This window comes from Microtus oregoni, unplaced genomic scaffold, assembly GCF_018167655.1.
Source record: "Microtus oregoni isolate MIOR12 unplaced genomic scaffold, Mior012 000030F_ref0000283, whole genome shotgun sequence".
Taxonomy (NCBI): Eukaryota; Metazoa; Chordata; class Mammalia; order Rodentia; family Cricetidae; genus Microtus; species Microtus oregoni.
The window spans coordinates 2,588,908-2,610,684 of NW_024543089.1; the positions used below are offsets into that span (position 1 = coordinate 2,588,908).

General features: G+C 45.4%; 1 protein-coding gene across 1 annotated transcript in view; it reads right to left on the minus strand.

Moving 5' to 3' along the window:
• Positions 1-289: 289 nt before the first annotated feature.
• Positions 290-21,777, minus strand: part of Bach1 (BTB domain and CNC homolog 1) — a 38,532-nt gene continuing 17,044 nt past the window's right edge. The window contains exons 2-5 of the mRNA XM_041678557.1: positions 18,993-19,286; positions 14,401-15,747; positions 11,043-11,249; positions 290-4,199 (exon numbers count right to left, since the gene is read on the minus strand). Coding sequence (XP_041534491.1) covers positions 3,771-4,199; positions 11,043-11,249; positions 14,401-15,747; positions 18,993-19,226 — 2,217 coding nt within the window. The 5' untranslated portion in view covers positions 19,227-19,286 and the 3' untranslated portion in view covers positions 290-3,770. The remainder of the gene's footprint in view (positions 4,200-11,042; positions 11,250-14,400; positions 15,748-18,992; positions 19,287-21,777) is intronic.

Consider the following 21,777-nt stretch of genomic DNA (forward strand, 5'->3'; position numbering starts at 1 on the left):
GAATAGAACTCAGGCCCACGGCAAGCACTTTATCGACTAACCAATCTCCTCGGACCCTTTGCATGCCCCTAATTCACAGACTGAAATTAAGTAAATCAAATACAAGGCTAAAACCTGTGTGTCTTCCAATGCCAGGGCACTGGGAGTCTTTTTTCAGACATAAGATAATCAACTAATCAAAACGTCTCCCTTACCAACGCATAGTCTGAGCTCTGGTAACTGATCAAAAGTTTAGCATTAGTAAGTTCACATGAGCAGGGAGACGGGGAAGGTACAACTCTGTTCAATTAAAGGTAGCATTAGGAACTTTATTGAACTATCTGTCCACCGTCAGCATCTACTATTTATATCTGACACATAAACAAGCCTATTATGAAGAAAATGTAAATGAAATATTATAAAGTATACTTCTAATGAAACATGGGCTTAATAGGACATGAATATATAAGTTCAGTGGTTTTATTGCAGTTAGAAAAATTATATTATGAAAGATACAAAAAAATCAATATTATTATTTGTTTATTTTACAATCAGTATGCCATCTTTTACCATTATGGCTTTAAATTTTCATTCTACCGAACAGGTGTCAAAGAATAGTTTAGTACATGCTTTAATAAAACAGTTAAAATATTTACAAATTCAAAATAGATGTTTTTGTAACCGAAAGGTTCACCTGAGAATTCACTGTGACATCGCCGTTTGCTTCTCTTTTGTCCCAAGTTGTTAACGTGGGTGCGTGTCCCCACGCCATCTCCACTACCCACACATCATTTATGCTGAATTCCTGACTTAAAATTGGCTAAGCATCAAGCTACAGCAAATTGTTATAATGCTTGCTGATGGACAACCAAAGTTATATCCATTTTTATTCTGAACATAAGAATTTAACAAATTATGTGCTTGCAGCTATAGGAGTCAAATAAGGGGCAAAAATTTAAGAGGACATAATTGTACTGAGTCAGACATGACAACTTAAAAGAAATCACCAGGCATTGAGAAGGCTGGATCATACAACGAGGAGCAATGATTGCAGGAATATGCAAATAACAAATGAAAAACATCATCAAAACTCTGCATGAAGGAAAAAGCATATGTGTACACATATGATCCTATCATTTGTCTTCGGCATCCCCTCCCAAAAAAAAAATATTGCCTTAAAACAAATTTTCTTAGAAAAAAAAAGTCTCTAAAAGTTCACGTTAAAATAGGCATAAATGTGTAATGCTATGCAATATACAGACAACTTACCCACGTCATGGCCAAAGACAAAGGTAAAATCTTTCCTGTCCATCCAATACAACTCGAAAATCACACAGGAATGAGGTAGTGTAGTTACTTGTATTATATGCTGGCTGTTAAAAGTAATGCTAAATTTTAAGAACTATTACACTTGGCCAATTACCAAACACCATTAAAATTAACCCTTAATGCTAAACGTTCAAAGGTAGAAAGAAATTTAAAGGAAGTGTCTTAAAAAGTATCTTTACGTTGAGGAGAGAACTGGGTCTTATCATGAAATGCTAAGTAACTTTCCAAAGCAAATATTTACAGTTACATTTAAAGCAAAAAAAAAATTGGACGTGTGCACACTGATGGCAGACAGTCGAGTGTACAGTGAGGTAGGAAATCAAGGACTCCATTGGCTTGTAGAAGATTTTACACTTTGTAAACCAGAGACGTTTTCATATTATTTTACGTTGTTGAAATCTAAAATTACAAGTATCAAACAGCTGCGTGGGGACATATACATATATACACAGCTCTTTGTCACATGGGATGCTTCGTCTGGGAGCGTTCTCTCCCAGACAAACAGAGGGGACTTTTCAAAGTTTCTAGAAGATAATTTCAATTTCATTTTCTCTTCCAAAGATAAAATACACACTATTCTCCCTCCCTCCCTGCACCCAGGAGAGAAGGGCATCATGACAACTAATCATACTGAAGCTGGTCCCGTACCTCCTCACGGCAAGCACCAGCTAGGTACCTACCGACATGACACCGCACTCAGGTGGCTCTTGGCGTGCTCTCGCCCTCTCTTTCCCTCTCTAGGCTCTCACTGGACGCAGCATGCAGTGAAGATGAGCGTCAGTGAGAGATGGCATCCTATTGACTGTTCCTTTAAGCACAACTCTACAAACACTCCCGGGAGCGTCCTGAGAGACCCCCTTATCAAGATGTTTGAGAGCACAGGTGCTTCACACTTCAGATTTTTCCTGTTTGTCAAATATCCACTTCTACAGAATGTAGAAGCTTCTACAGTTAGCTTGAAGATAAGACCCTCCCATAAAGTCCTAATGAAGTTCCCATGTACCTTACACATGTATCCTAAAGAAGCTCTCAGAAGATTCTGAATATCCTCTTTTGCCTGTGGCCCACCTCATGAACTCAGGACTGGAATACCCCACGTCTGCTATCAGCTAGGTACTCAGAACGTTTCCAATTTTAAGGCATTTCACATTCCTTGAATAGGGATATTGAACTTGTATATATGATGCTTTGTTTCTACTGCTGAGGTCTATAGTGTGAGATTCCAGAACAACCAAGAATCACTGCAAAATGTTATGGAGTAGATGCTCAGATTATTATAAATTCATTTTCTACTAACATTAAAATAAGCACAAGATTGACTTGGCCATGTCCAAGTCAAAGTGATGCACGTGCCTTTACACCATACCAAATTGGGGGGCAGGGATAACAGAGTTCAATCTGCTTCTCAAGTGCAAGCCCGTAATGGACTGAGCACAAATTTTATGGTTTCAAATGCCAGCAGAGCTGTGGCTCCATGCTTGCTCCAACAGAGCTTTTTACAGACCGCAGCTCCTCCTTAGGATGCCAGCGAGCTGCACCTCTGGTCAACGTAGATACCCCCCCCCCACACACACACACACACATCCTAGTGCCCTCTTGGGCATCGGTGATCGGCAACGAGACGATGAATGGCCTCGTGCAGTGTGGTCTCCAGATCCGTGGCAACTGTGGTTCTGTCCAACTTGTGAACACTCAGGCCACTCAGCCTAACTCCCATTTCTTCCTCCAAGGGACAGGAACAGAAGGGAACAGGAAGTCCGTGAGTGGCCTAGACATGGCAGGAACTGCAGACAGGATCAAAGGAGAGAGCAGGGGAAATGACAACTCTCTAGTGTTGGTGCAGACAGAAACTCTTAGTCAGTATTGAGGAGGGGAGGCCTCCAGCACAGGCCGCTGTGGCCCTTCACTAAGTCCTGCCGGGGCAGCCGCAGGTCACCACCGGGGCAGCCGCAGGTCACCGGGTCCAGTCCGGGCTGGACTTTGGTAGGAGCGTGAGAGTTCTTTTCCCCGTGACAGCTCTACACAAACACTCAGTGCTGACACGCCCCTTCTGGGTAGATCGCCACCTCACTGCTTGGGGAGAACTTTTCTTTCTGATCAGTATTCTGTCAAAAGGTAGATTACTGAGCTTCCACAGTCCAGGAGGGCTGGGTGCAGATGCTGCCAGCTGTTGAAGCGGACCCTGCAGTTTTCACTATCTTAATTATTTTGAACACTGGGAGATTATTACTCTACATTTTCACATGTGATTTTTTTTCGGCATCCAAGAGGTAAATCATGTCATGTCTTCTGTGAAAACCAAGGAGAACTCAGGGTCACCTTAGAAGAGAAATTCAATTCCCTCTCCAGAAAGCTACCGGGGGAAGCAAGGCTACTGAAAGCAAGAAGACACGGCCATGCGCGGCTCGCAAGACAACGCCCAAACTTCAGTAGGAAATCCACGGCTGGAGGACGCTCGCGGTTCACTCATCAGTAGTGCACTTGTCAGTCATCTGCTGGCAGAAGTCTGCGATCCCGCCACTCTGCCGACAGGGCTCCAACAGTGTGGCCTGCTCCAGGGCGGCTGCGGTGGTTGGCGCGGTTGTCTGGGACTCCTGCCCTGGTTCCTGGCCTGCCTTGCTGCTCCCTGGTCCACAGGGGGGTGGCCCATCAGACACGCCGAAAACTGAAGGAAAAGCAAGTTCACCATCAGTACTTTTTCCTTTCTCCGAAATTAGAAAAGAAAGCGGGCAGTCTGAGGCCGAGTACTTGGCGAGGATCTGAATCTGCTCCTGACTCAGAGCAGCTTCCTTGCACACTTGCTGGCAAAGTCCCGTCAGGTTCTGCTTTGTTTCACCCAGCGTCGACAAGATGAGATCTCGTTCCTTCAGCAGGCTCTCCTTTTCACTTTGCTGTGCAGAGGGGAGAGAGAACACAAGGGCTCGTGTTTATTGGGTCCACTGACATTTCTAAGGCAATCAAACATTCCGCATCCTTGAGTAAGGTCACACGGGATGCTTCCTCTCAATCAACTCAACGACACATGCATGTCAGCTCACCACAGACACCTGCACATTCATGTGTCTCACAGCACTTTCACAACAGCTAAGTCACGGGACCAACCAAAGTGTCCGACCTGAGGAAGGGACGATGTGGCATTAGCATGCCATGGGATTTTTTCCCGCTATAAAGGAAAATGAAGTCATGTGATTTGCAAGAAAATGGATACAAACTGAAGTTTGTATTGTGAGTTACACCAGTGTTCAAAACACAAATGTACCCTCTCATATGTAAGTCCTAGACTTTCAGATAGACACATAAAAATCACATATGAAGGGAAAGCAGAAACAAAACCAGTCTAGAGAAACAGAGGAGACTAAACAGGTAGGGGTGAGAGGAATGTCCTCAATAGATAATATGCACTTGTACGACAGCATCCTCAGGCCATGTGCTGTAGCACCATGTACCAGGAATATGTAAAATTTAAAATTGAACACACACGTTAAATATCAGAAGTTCATGATCCTTCATCCAAAAACTCCTAGAGACAGACCTATGCTGGAATTCCTAACTTTTCACACTATAGAAAGATAATACAGATGTGCACACGAGTGCTCCATCGTGTGCAGAGTTAGCACCATCATTAAACATCTTTATAGTTTTAAACAAAATACTAAAATATCAAATAAGGCAGGAAGTGGGGGGAAACTACGTATAGCCGGTTATCAAATCTGGATGGGGTCTAGCCAAGACTCTAAGACGAGCTCCCTGCTCTGAGTGTCTGAATCTGAACTGTGGAGAAGTGTGGACGTGACCTTGTGTGGACACCAAGGCGGTGTTCCTGGTTTAGCCACTGTAAGATTTGGCTAATGCCTGCTTTCCTGAGATGCGGCGGAGCCCAAGATTATGGCCAATGCTTTCAATATGCAATCTCAGCTATATGATCCATACAGTGACTAAGTAAACAGGAGGAAGATGTTAGCATAGCACAGAGGCCTGGAAAGAGCTTATACAGTGAGTATAAGGACTGAAATGGTTGGTATGAATTTATTGCTCTCACTAGTGTGATTTTTTAAATCCCTACAAGAATGTCTGCCACAAGACTTTTTCAGGTTTTCCTGTCCCCGCCTCCTCTGCCCACATCAGTTGCCATCAAGAATAGCCCATCCCTTCCACCCACCCATATTCTGCCTCCTCTTTTGCACTCAACCATCTCGCTTACTAATCTGCGATGAGTCAGGCAACCTAATCATCAGGTAAAGTGAGAGAGAATGAATGGCAGCAGAAGGCCAAAGCTTTCACCTGTGAAACAAGGGGACCAGTGTCTGAGGGACCAGGGCCACCTCTGCTTCCTGCCTGCCCACTAGGTGCTGGAGAGCAATGAGATGGGGACTCCACAAGGATAACCTCTAACTGTCATAGTTTATATGTCGCTTTGGGCACAAACATAGGTTCAAAGGTAGTAAGGATTTTGCTAGATACGTAGTACCATTACAGCTTTATATAAAAATATTTCTACAAAGTTATGCAAGAATTCAATTATTGAAGATTTTTGGGAAATACTAAGATTTTTAAAAAGGAATTCCTTTATTATAAACACAATATAAATTTTTATATTGCAAAGTAATTCTCCAATTTGTTCAGATTTCTAGGTTTGCTTCATAATAAAAAAGAACAGATCAAGAATGAAGGCACACATCCTGTGTGCACGCTAGGTCTACATTCAGACATTTTCTCCTATACAGAATCTGTCAATTACAGGCTTCACATAAAATCAACCTACGGGAGCCAAGGGGCCGAGAGCAGCACTGACTTCCACCCCTGAGAAAAAGCACATTTATAGCATTTGTATCCTCTCTTCTTTGGACCTCTCAGAAGTGCATCTAACAGAAATGAAAACGAAGACCTCGGAAGAAGACGAGAGCTCTCTTTACCCAGCTACAGCCATACTCCTGTCTCAGTTCTTCTATTGAACATGAGATGAAGCCGTTCTGAACAGCAATATACAAAATGCCAAGTGATGCTGGTCTTTGAAACTAAGATTAGCTTTAACAGTGGGCATTTGGGCTCCTCCCATAAATAGGAACCACTGCTTAGAGATGGTACGAAGATCACAAATATCACATAATGCCTGTACCTTCATGTAAATATCTATCTATCTCACCCTCCATATCCACGCTCCTCCTGCCCCCTAAGTAAGAGATGACTCCATTCATTCAGAACATCCAAGAGGAGTCTGGGGAGATGGCTCAGTGGATCAAGAATGCTTGCTGCCCAAGTATAAGGGCATGAGTTTGAATCCCCAGAAACCTCACCAAAACTAAATGTGGCCATACACTGCTCCCCAGTGCTAGGGGGAGAGGAAGGAGTCAGGAGGATTGCTGAGGCTTACTGGTCAGTCTAGAAAAAAAAAAAAAAAGGCAAGCTGCAGGTCTGCTTAAAGATCCCTATTGGTGAGGAAAGTCCTTCTGTGTATGTGTTGCTTTTATTGATTGGTGAATAAAGAAGCTGTTTAGGCTTCTGATAGGGAAGAATAGAGCCAGGCAGGGAAACTAAACTAAATGCTGGGAGAAAAAAGGCAGAGTCAGAGAGAAGCCATGTTGTCCCACTGGAGACAGACCTGGGGATGGAACAGGCACAAGATCCCAGGTTCAATACCGGGGGTGGGAGGCATGACGTCTCAGTACCCCAACCTCAAATGCAAGCTAACTCCTTAAGATTATAGTCATGCATGGTCCTCGACAGCAACATGTTCTAAGACATGTCTTCTGAGGCAACTGGGCCACTGTACAAACATCTAAATGGTGCCACCCGCAACACACGTGGGCTGAGCTATCGCCTGTTAACTCCTGGGCTACAAATGTGAACAGCGTGTTCCTTACTGACGCTGCAAGCAGCAACACACACTCCCAAGTGTTTGCATATCTGCGCTTATCTAAGCACGAGACGGGCACAGTAAAGATATGGTTCAAAAGACTAAGAATGTGCACTTACACAGGCGCATGTGCAGTGGCGTTTCCAGGCCTGGACGCTTCTCTGGGTGGGAGGGTGAGCAAGCGAAGGACCTGGGACAGGTCTGTGTACACCAGGGCCCTTACAACTGCATGTTCACGCTGTACTAAAGGTTTCAGCATGTTAGGGTTTTTCTTCAGTAATATACTTAGTTTATTATAAATTGTTTACGTTACACCTTAAGTTTTTTAAAATCTTTTGACTCTTTTAAAATAACACTTAGCTTACAACACAGAAAAAATAAAATAGTGAAGACAAAGAGTTCAGGCCTGTGCCTAAAATAATACTAATACTGTGCAGCCGCACCAAAGTTGTTTCTCCATCCTTAGCCTTTCTTGAAGATTTCCCTTTCCTTTTTCAAGTGTCTCACCCACTGGCCCAGCCTGCAAAGGATCAGCGACATCAGTGTCCCCGATGACACCCGCACACTCTCCCTTCTAGGGTCTTCAGCCGTGTGACACACATGGACCTGTCCCCTCTTGTAACAGCACCAGTTCTGTCGGATCCCCCCGAGGCTCGCCTTGCAGAAACAGGTGCAAGGCGGGGTGCTTGCTTTATGATCTCCATCATATCTGCAATGAGTGGATGACGAACACTCGCCTCTGTTAGGGAAGCCTTCGGAGGGGGGCACTTTTCTATTATATGTATTTACTTGGGGGGTGGGTCATGTGCCACGTCACGCATGTGGAGATCAGAGAGCAGTTTGTGAGAATTCTCCTGATCCACCACGTGAGCCCCATAGATTAAAGTCAGGCTGTCAGGCTTGGCACCAAGCTCTTTCCTCACCACAGCAGGTTGCTAGCCTGGGAGTCAGCAGCTGCCACTGAACCCTCCGAACGTTCTCCTGCAGCTTCCCTTCCCCCACCTCATCCTCTGCAAGGTGACAGCAACCCAGCAGCTTCTCCACTGTGTGGAGGGTCAGCTTCGGTGGAGCACTAACAAACCACTGTATACCATGTGTCTGTACTTTAACATTACATCTTGTTTCTTCCGGCAGTTTCCTTATTCTTATTTGCTAAGAAGCACACCTTCTGACCATCTTTTGTCTGAGAAGAACATCAGTGGCAGGGTAGACATTTATAGCATGCCCCTTGCCTCTGCTACTAGGGCTTGTAGTACTGAGTGGGGTGCAGGGACGGACACCCACAGCCCTGCACCACACACAAGCCAACAGGACTCTTCAGGCTGGCTTTAGGAATGAGGCCAGTGGCAGAAATGAGCTGTGGACACAGCAGCCCCATCGGGGACCTGCCTGGCCTGCTCCGAAAGGCAGGACTCTCATCTCCCTGCTATGGTCTCTGTCCTCCAGTCATACACAAGAACATCTAAGCCTCATGAGGCCGGTCCTCCTTGTTCCTCCCAGACATTTAGAGCTAACTATAAATGCTACTTGTCCTCTTGAATCCCTTCAGAATTGGGGGCAGCCCACTCATGGGTTTCTGGAGGCGTTCTAGTTTCTGGTTCCACGTTAGTCACGAGACGTGGCTCCTTTCTCTGGCCTCGACCACAGCAAATTATCCGGTCCATTCTGCAGATGATTCCTGGATTTTGTAGCCAGAGTCCAAATCAATACAACAGGTAAATAGGAAACTTGCCAATTTGGTTTCTGAGTTCACAAAAAGGTCTGAGAACTACCAGTCTTGCTCTGGAAAACCATCTTTCTGTTGACCAGAGGAAAGGAGCTCTTCTGGGCTGAGAGGAAGGGAGAGGAGGAGGCCCTACCAGAGCTCACAGCTGTGCACAAGCTAGGGTCATCCCAGAAGAAGGCCTCAGCTGAGAACGTATTTCTGACAGAATGGCTTATAGGCCAGCCTGTGAGGTACTTCCTTGATTAATGATCCCTGAGGAAGAACCCCGCCCACTGTGGGCGGTGCCACTCCTGGGCAAGTGGTCCTGGGCAGGTAGCTGAGCAAAGCCATGGAAGTCAATAAGCAACACTTCTGCAAGCTCTCTTCCTCAGTTCCTGCTTCCAGGTTCCCACCTTGAGTGCCTGCCCTGATGTCTCCTGCTAGAAGACTGCGGTGTGGAAGTGTAAGCCAATTAAACCCTTCCCTCCCCAGTTGCTTCTGGTTGTGGTGCTTATCACAGTAGCAGAACGTGAACTAAGATGATAGAAGACAGCAGGAAGGAAGCCAGCAGAGGCTAAGAAAACTGAATATGAGCCAATGATGATATGGCCGTAACAAGAAACACTAGCATTTATTGAGGGCTATACAGTAGTTAATTGTTGGGACTTCTGACACATTAATCCATTTGCTCTTCACAAGAGAGCGTTGTAACTATAAAGTGGTCAGTAACATTATCCCGCCCACGCTTCGGCTGCATCTCCTGTCCTCCTCATCACCCTAGATATAGAATCTTGCAACCCAGCTTCTGCATCACGGGACCTTCGAGCCAGGCAATGGAGAACTGCCAAGCTACACTCAAACGCGCAGCACATTCGCTGTGTATAAAACAGAGTAAATCTTCATCAGCCTTGTTTATTTTTAGGAAAGTGAGAAAACTGGTAAATGCTACGATGACTATAAATTCTGACCAGCTGAGGGGAAGAGAACAATACAGGAAGCAAAAAAAGCACTCTAGTACAATCCTACGCCAGCTCAAATAGTTCCCCGTAGCCCAAGAGTGTGAAAGCATCTAGCACAGCACCTAACAACAAGCAACACCCTACAAACTCATCCTTCACAGGCATGAGCACTGGAGTGGGCTAATACGAAAGATTACAGTTCATAATGTGTGCACAGGCCCGCTAGCTGTGAGAATGTTGTGATCCCAGGAGCTCTAGTTACTCTGCAATCTCATCCAATTTCTCCTTCATTGTTTTAGTTAAACTATACCCTTTCCCTAAAGTATGTGCACAGTGCATACATAATAAAATTTTATGTGTCAACTTCTGTTAAAGCCATACACACATATTTTCCATTATACTGTTTCTAGTCTCACCCAGAGCTTGAAGATCAGTTGCAAACACAACTGGTCTTCTTTTTTTTTTTTTTTTTCCACCCATGATTAGCAAAGACACAAAGTGAGTATTTGAGGACTCGTTTTATTGCCTCCAGGCTGCTGCCCTGCTGGCCTGGCCCACATGGAGCCCTCAGCTGGTCTGGGACTGGAGCTTCCTCTCACACAATACCTCCACCAACCACAAGAGGAAACTAGAAATGGGAACAAATTAATATGTCTTCCAATTAATTTATGTTCTGAAGCTGGAAGAGATAGGTCCGATAAGCAAGTACCCATCTCACGGAGGATCTTGCTGCATGTCATACGTTTCTATTCAAAGCACAACTTCACATCAGAATTTTTCCCTTGGCAGGGAGACACTGGCTCATCTGCTTGGTTTTGGTATCAACCCAAACAGGTAATTCAGGTCCACAGTTCTACCCAACTGGAAAACAAGTTTTTATAGACATCAAACATCATAAAGAACTGTATAATTACTTTAATCTTTATTCAACCACTAAGGATTAGCTAGAAGAGTCATTAAATTGGAAAATCATTTTAATAAACCAACTCAGAAATAGTTCCCCACCTGCACATCTCAGCATCTCATGCTAAAAATGCAGACTGCATACATAACCAAAGCAGTCAATGAAACCTTGTTTCACATCTTCTAATCTTTCTGCACATCTTCATTTCTCTTAAAATGGTATTTGGACTCTGAACCTTCCTTAGAATTTAAATAACTATCTGTAAAATGAAAGAGCAGGGCTTTAATAACATCGAGAAACCCGCCCACTTACCAGCTTCTCGATTTCTGATTCAAGGTTCTGAATACAGTCCAGTTTCCTCTTGCGACAGCGCTGCGCGGCAATTCTGTTCTTACTCCTCCTGCGGATGTCGTGGATACAGTCCAGCTGCTCTGGGGTCAGTTTGTGCATCTTCAACAGGGACTGGAAGTCATTCCGCGAGAGCGAGATTATTCGCTGAGCATTAAATGGCAGTTTTACCTGAGATGTGAAAGAAACATCAGGAACCATGACTACTGTGAAGACACGCACTGCACATCGGTTACAGACGAAGACACGCACTGCACATTAACTACAGATGAAGACACACACTGCACATCAGCTACAGATGGAGACACACTCTGCACATTAACTACAGATGAAGACACGCACTGCACATCAGCTACAGATGAAGACACACACTGCACATCAGCTACAGATGAAGACACGCACTGCACATTAACTACAGATGAAGGCACACACTGCACATCAGCTACAGATGAAGACACACACTGCACATCAGCTAAAGATGAAGACACACACTGCACATCAGATACAGATGAAGACACGCACTGCACATTAACTACAGATGAAGACACACACTGCATATCAGCTACAGATGGAGACACACACTGCACATTAACTACAGATGAAGACACACACTGCACATCAGCTAAAGATGAAGACACACACTGCACATTAACTACAGATGAAGACACACACTGCACATCAGCTACAGATGAAGACACACACTGCACATCAGCTAAAGATGAAGACACACTGCACATTAACTACAGATGAAGACACACACTGCACATCAGCTAAAGATGAAGACACACACTGCACATTAACTACAGATGAAGACACACACTGCACATCAGCTACAGATGAAGACACACACTGCACATCAGCTAAAGATGAAGACACACTGCACATTAACTACAGATGAAGACACACACTGCACATCAGCTAAAGATGAAGACACACTGCACATTAACTACAGATGAAGACACACACTGCACATCAGCTAAAGATGAAGACACACTGCACATTAACTACAGATGAAGACACACACTGCACATCAGCTAAAGATGAAGACACACTGCACATTAACTACAGATAAAGACACACACTGCACATCAGCTACAGATGAAGACACACACTGCACATTAACTATAGATGAAGACACACACTGCGCATCAGCTACAGATGAAGACACACACTGCACATCAGCTACAGATGAAGACACACACTGCATATCAGCTACAGATGAAGACACGCACTGCATATCAGCTACGGATGAAGACACGCGTCACATTCCTCAGAGTTTAACGTGTTTAACGTGTTATGAAAAGACCATGGGCTGGAGCAATACAGAGCTTCAGAGTGCTCCCTGCCCTTGCAGAGGAGCTGAGTTCTACACCCAGCGCCCGTCAGGTCAGGCAGCTCACCACTGCCTTTGACTCCAGCTCCGGGGATCCCACCCTCTGCTCTCTGCGGGCACCAGCACACATATGCACATGGCACACGGCCAAACAGATATGCACCTAAGTAAGATAAATCCTTAAACAAAGGCCTCTGCTTTCCAGTTTCTACAGAATCCACCCCAGTAAGAACGGACAGTTCAGCTGACGACTCCTGGCTGGGAGAGCATCCAGAAGGCAAACACTGCAGCGAACCAGACACAGCCACCACACAGCACCGCATTCAAACAGGAATTCATCTACTGCTCTACGGTAATATGTACTTTACTGTCTACTACGTTAACGTATTTTTAGTGTGTAATAAAATCCACTTTATCTTTGAATACCACCACACTGCAATGGCACTGTGCAGTACTGGAGTAATTGTGCCAGTCATCTCTATAGCACTTCATAAAACTTCTGCCAAAAATGTAGCTTCATATGACTTATTTAAAAAGCTATACATCTCACTTGCCAATGGAGACACTGTGAAAACAAGTTAGGAATACTTTTTCCTGGACTACTTTCTCATCTGTTTTGAAGGCGCCAGTGACTGCACCCCGTTGGCTTTGCAATCCATCTCCTCCCAAAGCCAGGGAAAGGCAGCCTCTTCAGACTAACACCCTCGACTCGCTGCAAAGCGAAAGACCACGATGAAGACTGGGCATGGAGAAATGGCTCTTTGTACATGGCTGGCAGGGACCAGCAATCTGCTATGAAAGCCACCGTCAAGCTCTCGCAGAAATGAAAACTGTGTGCATGCCATGTGGCCCGGAGTCTCCTGAAATCAGATCTCCCAAGTGACGTCTGTCTTTCTGCATTCACTGACAATGGCCAAGACAGACAGAGGTGAGCAGATAATGACAACGTGGCATACACACACACTGCGACCTATTATTACTCAGCCTTATAAGAAAGCCTGCTACGTGAAGAACACTATCCTAAGTAAAATCAAGCAAATTCTGGCGAGCAAGCCCTACTTATCTCACCTACTATGGGCAGTAACTGTAACAGGCAACCAATAGCGAGAGCTAACGGCGAGCTATAGGCTGGGAGGAGGGAAATGGGACATAGGTGTTCAGTGACTTTTCATTCCAGAGAAATGCTGTTGATACAGAAATGAGTGTTGACACCGTTCTGTGCTCTAGGACCCTTCCAAGGACAGACCCCGGGCCACCACAGACTAAAGAGCAAGTAAGGCACGCACAAAAAGAGAAGTGTGATTAAGAATTCCTTATAAAAGCAAAGTGAGGATGGCCTCAGTGACTTTTGCAAACTAAAGAAACTTAATTTCTAATGCACGGGTCCCTACTTACTATCACTGAAGCAGAATGTTACACAAAGTAGGTATTACGTAGTAAATATAAACTTATACACACCAAAAGCATTGGGCAAGCTTGATGTGGCTAATTTAAGTCAGTAGCTACATATTACCAAGCTGAATTATTGAGATATTCATTAAACTAATGACTAAAATGGCTAAAGAAAAATAAAATAAATTAATAATTAAAAGCAATGTATAAGAAAAATTAGGTCTACGAAAACGTCCCTACATGCCAGAACCCTGCAGCTCCTCAGGGCCAACCACGGCTCATATACCAGACTGTTCTCAGGTTTGACGATCTGGGGCTATGAACATGATGTTTTCTTCCAAAAGTTACCATTAACCACCAATGACAACATTGCTATCCTTTCTCCCTGCTGGGGCATCTGATTACAAAAGTTACACTGCCCATGTGGGGGTCTCCCCCATGATCTATACGCATACCACGTGAAACATACACACACACAGTAGTCTTTCAAACTCCATACATCCGGCTCACCACGCCGCATCTGTCACGTGGTCTCCCCCTCCCTCCCCCCCTCCCTCCGCTAGGCCGCGCGCGCAGTGAGAGCACACGTCCACTCACCTCACATTCCTGCTCCCTGGCAGAACAGGACTCACTGTCACCTTCTGTGTCAGACTCAGAGTCATCGCCCAGGCTGATCACGCAAGTGTACGGACAAGGCTCCTGCGGAGGCTCTGCCACGTAATCGTAGTTTCCAATTTCCAAGTTGCTCGAGCAGCCTTCAGAACTCAGAGTACTTATAAAGGGGCAGTTGACGGAACTGAGAGTTGTGAAAGTCCGCTGGCCTGGCTCTGGGCTCTCGCTGATCCTGATACCCAACCAGGGACACTCGGACCGCCTTTGCGAGAAGCCCTGTTCTGAGCCCTCCTTGGCCGCAGCAGGTGACAACTGCGTTTGGCAAGTCGAGTCTGTGCTGCAAATGTCACTCCAAAAGCCTTTGGCCAGGTGCTCCGCCACCTCCCTCTCCACGCTACTCCGATCACCAGAAGTAAGGCTGCTGCTGTCTTCTTTGGGGCCCGTCTCAGATTTCAGGTATAAATCCTGATTTTCACTGAACGGTTTCTCTTCCTGTGCATCTGGAGCTGACAAAGGTTTCTCTGCTTTCACTGTTTTGCTTTGCACCCCAGCAAAGCCCAAGTCACCCGACTGGTCGTATGCCTGTAGGAGTGGCAGGGAATAGAGCCCGTGAGGGTCTGCAGAACAGTGAGGGAAAGGAGCCGCTTCTGTCTGCGCCACGGGGCACTGAGGGGTAGGGTCTCTGCGCTTTGTCTCCTCACTCTCCATGGCTGGCTTCGCTCCTTCACATTTTAAAATCACTTGTAACTCTGCAAAGCCTTGTGCTCCCCCCAAACACTCGAGTTCAGATGTCTCGTTTGGTTGGACAGAAGCAGCATGGACATCTTTGATGCCACATTCTAGAGTACGAATCTTGTCAGTTCCAAACGCTTTCTGGAATTTTCTGTACTTGGGACACAAAGATGGCAGTGCCAGGGCTCCATCCTTCTCCAAGCACATGGCCTGGCACGTCTGACTGGCACTGTCCTGGAGAGAGGGCAATGCTTTCACATTGCCCTGACACCTTTGCGGGTCACACTGAGGGGCCTGAATACTTTTCTTTTCCAAGTACTCCTCTGCTTCAATGATTTCTAGATCTTTCTGGTCTGAAAGTGAGATTTTAAAGTCTGCTTTCTGACAGTGGGGGGAGAAGCATTTTTTCCTTGCACATTCTTGCTGCTCCGCGGTGGAGTCCAGAAACTTAAACTTGAGAAACTGGAAGCAGGACTCCTCGATATTGTGCACGCTCAGGAACTCCGCACACCTGCACACCTCGTCCACGTTGTCTTTGCTTAGGATGAGCTTGGCAGTGTAGGCAAACTGAATCAAAGGTTCAAATCCTTTAACCGTCACCTGTTAACACACAAGACAAAAATAAACGTGTCGCTCCCAGCTGACTAGCAGCCGGACAGCTGTCTAGCCAGGACAGCAGGAGAAGAGCAGAGCCATGAACTCATCTGTGGTGGCTGGACAGGTACTTTGTAAGAAAAGATAGCCCTCGAAATGCAGAAGTAAGGGAGACCGGCAAAGTAGGGCCCACCCCTATTCAACAGGACTGAACCTCACTTTAGGAATTCCACATTAATAAGGTTTACTCCTTAAGACATAACCGTGATTTCCGCACTTGGAAAGAAGTCATCCATGAAATAAAGCAGGACAGACCCACTCATAGCCCCCAGGGGAAAAAGGCAATGGCATTTGTCGGGTGTCTGAGGCTAGTGCAGTTCCCAAAGGCCAAACAATACGAACAGTAATAAACTATAGAGTGGAATTTTTAAAAATGAGAAGTACTTATAAAATACTTATAGAAATACCTTAACTATCAAAAACAGCACAATACACCAAAGTATTGATTGGAGAGAGAGGTCAGCGATCATGGCACTGGCTGCTCTTGCAGAGAAGCCCGAGTTTGGTTCTCTGCACCCACATGGGGAAGGCTCACAATTGCCTGTAACTCCAGCTCTGGGTATCGGATGCCTCTGCTGGCACCCGCATTCACACGCGCGGGCGCGCACACACACACACACACTAAAAAATAAAAAAAAAAAAATCTTTAAAAAAAAAAGGCGAAGCCGGGCGGTGGTGGCGCACGCCTTTAATCCCAGCACTTGGGAGGCAGAGGCAGGCAGATCTCTGTGGGTTCGAGACCAGCCTGGTCTATAAGAGCTAGTTCCAGGACAGGCTCCAAAACCACAGAGAAACCCTGTCTTGAAAAACCAAAAAAAAAAAAAAAACCAAAAAAAAAAAAAAAGGCGAGTACCGCCTTGTGCCAAATATTTCTAAAAATATTTTAATGATCCAGATGCAGAGGTTCTAATCCTGCCTCTGTATGGCTTCAGCAGAGACTCAGAGCTCTGGGAGGCAAGGCCTCCGAACACACCCCTGTGCCCTGTGCATTTACACCGAGGCTGTGTTTGCACGGCTGGGGTGGAAAGAGCCCGCAAATGTGCACAGAGCGTTCACCCTGGGTTCAAAATACAAACTGCACTTAAAACTCTGACCAAAGCGCTAAGACTCTCCTAAAACACGCTACTCTCACAGCCCTTAGCTCGAAAGTGCTAAACTAAACACCACCGCATTCTTCAAGAACAGCGAAACTGAGTCATTCCCAATGCTGGTAGGGAGGTCAAGTGGACAACACTTCAAAAAGTCACTAGGTAGTTTCTTATTAAATGTGCACAACTACCTTACTACCAGAAAAACATTCTGGTTTTTATCCCTAATTAATGAACTTTTTACAAAAGAACCTAAAACAACTTTTATCTGTAACAGATAAAAATCGAAACTAATCTCAGTTCCTTCAATGGGTTTTAAAGAGGAAAATTAAGATGTAACTATTATACAGTATTCATCAGCAACACAGAATAAACTATTGGTACAAGAAATCTGAATAATATCAAGGAAATTATCCTAAGTGTAAAAAGGGCAAAACACGGTCACATAGCCCTGCACTGTCCCACTTCTACGGCTCTTGTGAAAGGACAGAAAGTGGTGGCCAGCATCTAGAGACAGAAGAGGGGAAGGGAGAATGGGGCCCAAGCGCAAGAAGGAATTAGCTAAGCAGCATGCGGGATCCGCAGGTTCCAGATAGTAACTACGAAGAATACCGGAACCTTCACAGAACTCACAGAAACTAATTAATGCTTGTAACACTATAACCATCTCATCAACATTCCTGCTGGAACATTATTAATTTTTCAGAACGTTACTGATGGAACGCTGAGCATTATTCCTTAAGACCATACAAAATTTATAACAATCTGAACAAAAATTTCAATTAAACTTTTCCAAAATATGCTAAAACGACCAAATAATATATGTAATGTCTTCAACCTGTCACTGCGATGGAACAGTTCAAATATTTGAAAACATGATTTATACATCATCAGAATAAACATAAAACATACAAATGTAAACACTATACATATACTTGTATATTAATATATACATCTTCTCTTAACAATCCATTAGAGAAACTTTGTTCTACCTCTAAAGACACATTAAATAGCTTAAACATGAACTGTAGAAAACATGCCACCATTGGGATTCATGTTCTTTTGTAAAACCAATGGTGGGTACCCTTGAACCACCCCCAACCCTACAGACACAGACAAGATGCAGCACCAGCCACAGGCCCCACTAGGGGTTAGTTTTCAGATTATCCAATTACACCCAACAGGGAACATGACACACTATGCCATACACCGGAAGTTCTACACACTTCCTCCTAGTCTCCTTAAAACCCTTTGGGTCTGATGTGAAAATATGCTAAGAGCAATAACTGCCCAAGCACACGCCAATAAACAGAGCCAGGAGAATCAGTGCAAGCAGCCCCACCTCACCTGAGACAGGCCCCCGGAAGCTAGGAAGATGGCAGAGACCCTAGCATTCACAAGCGGAAGTTACACAGACTGGGGTGGGAAGGTGTATGGAAAACAGGGCAGGGCTCTCCCAGGACGACACTAAACTATTTTAGTGTTTAGCATTAATTTGTTTGTTTGTTTACTGGGTGGGGGATGTGGGAGGGTGTGTGCCAGCAAGCATGTGGACGTCAGAGGACAACCTGCAGGCTTCTGTCTCTCCTTCCACTATGTGAGTCAGGGAACTGAACTGCGGCCAACAAGAAGCCTCTACCTGCTGAGCCGTCTCGCCAGCCAAGACAACAGACCATGTCTTTCCTCCCAAAGAATAAAGTCAATCTCAGAAAAAAAGTATATCAGGGAGAAATACACGTACAGGGTGCCTGCTTTTCATGGGAGACGTCTTGAGAGAGAATGCACACACCCTAAATCTGTCATGGCTGTCCAGTCATGGGACAGAGTCACACAGCCAGTACTCTCTAAGCCAGAACCCTTCCAAATGGCTACAATCTATCAGGGGAGACTGTATCCACATAGTCCACAGTCCAACAAGTATGAACATCCAAAGGGAGAACTTTACACGTCAATACTCCTACAACAAAAGCCAGAGAAGGGCTGCTGTGGAAATGCTCCCCAAGATGCCCATCTCCTCAGGGAGACTGGAGCTTGTGCTCGGTTCATAGTCAGAAGGTAGCTGGGTAAGAGTTGGTTGTGACGGCCAGCGCTGTGGCCCCTCACCTCTTCAGGCAGTGTGATGGTGAGCTCAGCATCAGGCTGGCCTACGATTCTCGAGTGGAAGTAGCTGCTGCACGCAGCCAGCACCGAGCGGTGGGCTCGGAACCGCTGGCCCTCCACCACGACAGTGACATCGCACAGCACGTCCTTCCTCCGCTGGTCATTGAGGCTGAGCAAGACGTTGGTGCTGTGCACGGAGGACTCATAGGCAAACACTGCGCTCTCACTCACAGACATCCTGGGTGGCAGACGGGATCAGGGAGAGCAGTGGAAAGCATGCTTCTAACTGTCACCGACCTGCAAACACACAGGGAAGATGTCACTTAACATATTCGGGGAGGGGGAGAGATGTGTTTTAAACAGCAAACTGTCAGCATGAAGTAAAATGTGTACTTGTTACTAACACAGAATGGAGACAAAAGCCTCCAGAGGGACAATCTAGATTCATTCAACAAACTTCAAGCAAAGCGGGCTGATGACAGTAATTCTAAGGCAAGGCTCTTAAGGAGTAAGAACTTTCTAAGCCCAGGACTTCCTAGATGTTTGAAAAATACTGAGCTAAGAGCCAAGGGCTGGCCAGAACCTTCAGTCCAAATCCCACCCTCTACTTGGAGACAGTTCATGGGTATGGCCAGGTCTCACGTTGGGATGGACACCCTGTTCACCCACAGTGAGGAGCGATTAGGCACAGGCTTAGCTTCCCATCCAGAGGCTCCAATCAACACAAGGTCAAGTGCACTCTGCAGCACAGGAAAAGCGGTCCCGTGTGTCAGGACACATCTTAGAATTCACTTTCCACATGCTGCACTCTGGGAGGCCAAAGTCAGGAAAAGCCATGGTATCACCAAAAGCATGGTTTAGCCTGTGCAGAAAGCCTTGGTTTCCTCAAATGTTACAATGTAAGACAAAGTATAACCATTTGAATATAAAGTGGTGTTCAAACAGTTTTTGAGCATGTGCACAATACCAGCACTCAAAGAAAGGAGGTACCCCAAATCCATGTATGCTTATTATATCTGGCATGACAATTCTGATATATGTACCCTGAGACACACAAGAAACTACAATAAGAGACTAAGGGATAGCATTTTCATACAGTCCCCATGGCCTGTGTGCACCCCCACTAGTGTGCACCCCACAGATGACACCCATAAGCCTCTCTGCATCATTCATTTCCTCTGCCATCTAATTCACCATCTGATCCCCACTCTGGGGATTAGTGAAGGAGAACTGCCATACAAGACAAGAAAGGAGAAACCAGAACCATGCAAGTTCACTCCACCTCAAAGCCCCGGTGTTCTAGTTACAAAAAAAAAAAAAAAAAACCACACACAAAAAAAGGAGCAGTCAGATTCTTCTAGATTCTTCTTAAAATGGTTCTTCTTGATTCCGTTAGCAACAAGGAATTACTAAGAACTGCTAGGGATAGCTGAGACTAGCTTTCCCCAATCCTGTTGTCTCCTATAGGTGGGAGTTCCTTCAAGGCAGCTGCCCACACTAGCCTGCCGGCCAAGGCAATCATCATAGCTACCACCGCCCCATGATGCTCTCATGCTTTCCAGCCACCCAGGCTAAAAACCTTCAAAGTGGGTTAGTCTTACACTTACCACGATCATTCTAGTGAACACCACACAGCCAAGTCAAAGTGTGAGAGCTTAGAGACTGATGTTGTCATCAGTGTGCGATGTCATCAAAGTCCTATGCGTGCCCTTGTCTCACCTCACAAGGGCTTTCCGACTTGGAAAGACAAACGGCACAGCATAACCTAAAGGTTCTTTGGATCCCAACGTAACTCCCATGAAACGCCACCCCCACCTCTGGCCTCGTGGCCACTGCTTCTCTGAGGTACAGTGGATCACAGCTTACTTCAGACTCAGAGAATCATATCTGGTTTATCACCTCTGCTCGGGCATCTTTCAGTCACAGATTACACATCATAGGTTCACGTCCCTCAGGAAGGACATGAGCATTCAGACTGGTAGAATGCCAGCCCCAAGTGCTAGGAATCCCAGCTGAGAGCAGCAAGCATCAGGAGCTGGAATAAACATGAGGACCCACTAAGGCCAGGGTCCCTATTGGTAGAGTAAGCACAGCTTACATTAGGAATTTCACTGTTCCCATGGAACTCCGGGACCCACTCCTCACTCACACTTCTCCCTGCCAGACGCACATATACAATTCTATGCTGAGTCCCGGTGCCTTGGCCTTACCATTGAGCTCTACACTTCTCTCCAGCTCTAACTGGTGCACTCAAGTCCTATTTCTACAAATGCTTATCCTTCTACACACCTCCCAAGTTTTCATGTGTGCCAATGTAGTTACATAAAATTAAAATATGAAAACCTTCATATATTAGCATTTAACCCTTACACCTATACAAAGTACTCTGATGTGCTCTTCATTTAAAAAAATAATGCCAGGGCCTGGAGAAATGGTTCAGAGGTTAAGTGCTCTTGCTATTTCTTGCAGAAGGCAGGAATTTAGATTCCACCACCCACTCTGGGCAGCTCACAACTGCCTGTAACTCTAGCTTCAGGGTATAATGCCTTTTCCTGGCCTCTGAGATCACCTACACACTTGTGTGTATACACTTACACAGATGCCCACACACACAAATTAAAATTCAAAATCTAAAAGGTATAAAAAAACAGTTGTGATCGACTCAGTTTAAAGATTCCTGAGTGTCTCAGCACTAACAGCTTGGGACTGAGAATCTTAGATTAACTGGGATCAAATCCCAGCTCTTCCACAGCTGCATGGCAGCTCGGACAAGCTGATTAACGAGCTA